Source organism: Pinus tabuliformis, chromosome 8 (genome assembly GCF_031772625.1).
Source record: "Pinus tabuliformis cultivar Carrire ecotype Pingquan chromosome 8, CPIR1, whole genome shotgun sequence".
NCBI lineage: Eukaryota > Viridiplantae > Streptophyta > Pinopsida > Pinales > Pinaceae > Pinus > Pinus tabuliformis.
The window spans coordinates 1,941,330,266-1,941,334,086 of NC_142294.1; the positions used below are offsets into that span (position 1 = coordinate 1,941,330,266).

Sequence of the window (3,821 nt, forward strand, 5' to 3'; positions counted from 1 at the left end):
TTCTGCTGCCCTCATGCTAAGCCTACGGTAGATTGTTCTAACTCTGGCTCATACCTCGTCTCTTAATTGCCTGCCGCCCACTCCCTTTAGCCATAACTCAGACATCTTGTCATGAATAGTGACAACAACAGTGACCTCTCTGCTTGTCATTGCAGCAACACAACCCTTTCCATGCAACTGCGACCCTTGTGACAGATTCAATCTACGCGTACACCGGTTGTCATGCAGCTGCCCCCAAACTGCTTTATCGTCTCGCACCCTCTTTCAACTGGGTAGAGCAGTGAGACTGTCCTTCGGATGGTTAGTCAGGCAGTTGGTCACCCATGTAGAGCTTCAGGCAACTGCCATTTACTCTTCCTGAGAAGAGGTCTCCATTGAGCTTAGCAAGTTGGACCGCACCTCCATCTGTAACTTCTTTGACTACATAAGGTCCCAACTAGTGCATGTGGAGCTTACCACGGAATTTTTTGAACTTGCTATCATATAGTAGTACTAGATCATTTTCTTTGAACGTGTGCATCTTGATATGGCGATCATGCCAAGCCTTCTCTCGCTGCTTTTGGACTTGCTAATGAAATCCTGCCAGAAATCGCTCCTCCTCCGGTTCCTCTAGTTGCGCGATCCTCTCTTCCAAAGTCGTGCGGTTTGCCGTGCTTGTCATCACTGCTATTTGTAAATTAGGTACAATGTACTCCATGGGCATGACGACTTCCTTGCCGTAGACTAACCGGAAAGGTGTCTGGCCTGTCAATTTTTTGCGTGTTGTTTGGTATGCCCATAACACAGCAAGTATGCTTAAATCCCAATTGTTGCGTTGTGCATTACATGCCTTGGTCAATGCTATCTCCAAAATTTTGTTAAACACTTCAACAGTCCCATTTGCTTGTGGATGATACGGCATACTCTACTGATGATATATCTGAAATTCATCAATGATCGCTCATTAGAATTTTTGGGCATCCAAATCACGTTAACACATTCTCGAACAAGAATTTCGTAGCTGTAACAGTCATACAATCTTTCACCGGCTATGCTTCCGCCCATCAGGTCAAGTATTCTGTCACCATGATGATATAGTGTGCCCCCATCTTTCCTAGAGGTGTGATCAGTCCCACAAAATCGATCACCCATTTCTCAAACGATTGCAGCATCATCTGTGGCTTGAGTGGCATTTCATCCCTCCGCGATGGTTTCCTAGTTCATTGACATACGTCGCAGGCCCGACAGTACGCTTTTGAATCTTGATGTAGAGTTGGCCACCATAGTCTGGTGCGAAGAATCTTTTGAGCTGTGGCGTTACCCGCATAATGTCCTCTAGCAACACCCCATGTTATTCGGCCAGAATCTATCCTTGCTCGAATTCAGGAACATATCTACGTACGATTTCTTCGTTGCCCATTTTGTAGAGGTGCCCTGCAATAATAGTAAAATCTACTGTGGTTAAGAAGTGGATTATATCCTCAATCTGGCCATTCATGACCCTTACTACATACAGATGTGCATCCAGTAGCCCTTCCTCTAAGTTGGTGGGTTCTTCGCCATTCTCAATCTAGGACAGGTGATCTGGGCCTACGTTTAGACGTCCCGACTTTACGATGACTTCAAAATCATATTCTTGAAATATTAACAACCATCTGCAAATGTGCCCCCCAACACAGGCTTGTTCACTAGGTATTTGAGTGCAAAGTGATCAGTGTACATCTTAAAGTGTCCTACAAGTAGGTAGTGGTGGTATTTCTGAAGCACGTACACCATCGCCAGTCCCTCCCGCTCTGTAGTGGAGTAGTTCTTCTCAGTTTTGGATAATTGTTGACTTGCAAATGCTATTGGGTGATCAATTCCTTCCGCTTCTTCCTATGTGAGTACTGCGCCCAATGTGATACACGACACATCAACATGTACGTGGAATTCGATGTCCCATTTTAGAAAGACCAAGATGGGAGTTGATGCCATCTTTTCCTTGGGCATTTCTAGACTTTTGTTACGTTCCTCATTCTAGAAATAAGTAGTGTCCTTCTTCAAAAATCATTCCATCGGAGCCATGATCTATGCATAGCTCTTAATGAACTTCCGATAGTAACCAGTGTGTCCTATCGTGGTGCGCAACTACTTGACACTTCGCAGTGCTTGTCGATTGAGTACAACAACAATCTTTGCCGAATCCACCATGAGGCCTTGTCTACAGACCACATGGCCTAGCAAGTTCCCGAAGGGGATGAGGAAAGTACACTTCTTTAGGTTTAATGCAACTGGTGTCATCGGCACGTATCCAACATTAACCGTAAGCTTGCGTTATGCTTCTTAAATAGCCCAAACACAGTCCAATCATCAAGATATACCTCTAAGAACTTATATATGAATTCCTTGAAGGTAGCTACCACGACGCATGAGAATATTTCTGGAACATTATTTAATCCAAAGGGCATCGCCGTATATTGAAAGCAGCCCCATTTGGTAGAACATTGTTTTACTTCTATCCTCCGGTGCAATCTTGATCTGGTGGTACCCTGAGAAGCTGTCCGTAAAGGAGTAGGCCTCCTATCCTCCCACATTTTCCAATACCTCATCTGTAAATGGCGTCGAAAATGGATCGTTAACACATGCATCATTGAGCTTCCAGAGATCCATGCAGATGCGAATTTCACCTTTTTGTTTTTTCTCCTGCACAACCATAGGACTTACCCAGTCGGACTCCTCCACTGGCTCAATTATTCCTGCTGCCAGCATCTTGTCCAACTCTTCGTAGACTTTCGCTTTGTATTTTGGATTCAACTAGTAAGGTCGCTGCTTCATTGGCTTCACATCTAGTTTTAGGGTTATCTTCATCATGCCTAGGTCGACGAGAATCCCTTTTAACTCCGTTTTATTCGGGAACAAATCTTGATATTCCCGAAGCAGTTCGACGACTTTTTCCATCGTGGCATCGTCCCAATAGTCCCCAAGCATTGCATACTTCAGCTATTACTCTCTTTTGATGTTTACTTGTTTCATCTTTAGTGGCGCTGTGATGTCGGGATCCTTAATTTCTGGTCCACGAACCTCGTGACTCCCCTCTGTTTCCAGAATATTGATGTTCCTAGGGTCGTCCTCATCATCTTCTACCTGCGCATTGTAACATTCCAAGGCCTGGCTCAACTGTCGCTACCAGTCTAGCTACACGACTTCCTTTGGTTCCAGTGGTATTTTCAAAATAGCGGCCTTGACCAACTGCAATGCGTCGTCCACCGTATCCATCCATTGATCTTCAAAGAGGAACGTTAACAAAAATCCTTCGCGCAAGATATCCCACTCGCCTGTGCCATGTCGGAGCTCGGTTTCGGTATACCAGTTCCTTGGAATGACATCCAGGGTATGATAAAATAAGTGTACCCACTCTGGTTGAGGCTCTTCCCCATAGGCTTGGACCCATCTGGTAAGGTGCCTGCGCGGGTCATCATGTCCATCGTATTTCTCGGCTATTCATAGATCTGACTTCCCAAACCTTATTTGCATCATGCACCTACCTTTGCGCCAATCGTCGAAGGTTCCTTCATGTGTGCCCCACCAACGCGCAGGTGTCGCGCACAATGCCCATCTCAGCGCATCAAACCGTTGGTGTTCTGGAACCGCACTTTCAAATTTGGTCAAGAATTCGTCTACTGTTGTCAGGCCATCATACATTGGTAGTTCGTGATCCTGAGCTCTGACGCAATACAGCGACTTAGTCATCATATTGCATTTTAACGTGGTTACTCCGTTCAACCAGTTATGCCACCGCTCATCCTCCTCATCTGAATCATCAGCATAGGACTCTGTATGGCCCCATGATATTCTTCCTTCCG

At 45.4% G+C, this 3,821-nt stretch overlaps 1 protein-coding gene across 1 annotated transcript; it reads right to left on the reverse strand.

The window, feature by feature from the left end:
- Nucleotides 1-568: 568 nt before the first annotated feature.
- LOC149244255 (uncharacterized) lies at nucleotides 569-901 on the reverse strand. Its single transcript, XM_089371483.1, has one exon. It carries the CDS (start codon nucleotides 899-901, stop codon nucleotides 569-571), a length of 333 nt encoding a protein of 110 aa, XP_089227609.1.
- Nucleotides 902-3,821: the final 2,920 nt, after the last annotated feature.

Bases quoted from the DNA above. Each gene is read 5' to 3' on its own strand.
- LOC149244255 (XM_089371483.1), bottom strand. From the start codon at position 901: ATGCCGTATCATCCACAAGCAAATGGGACTGTTGAAGTGTTTAACAAA.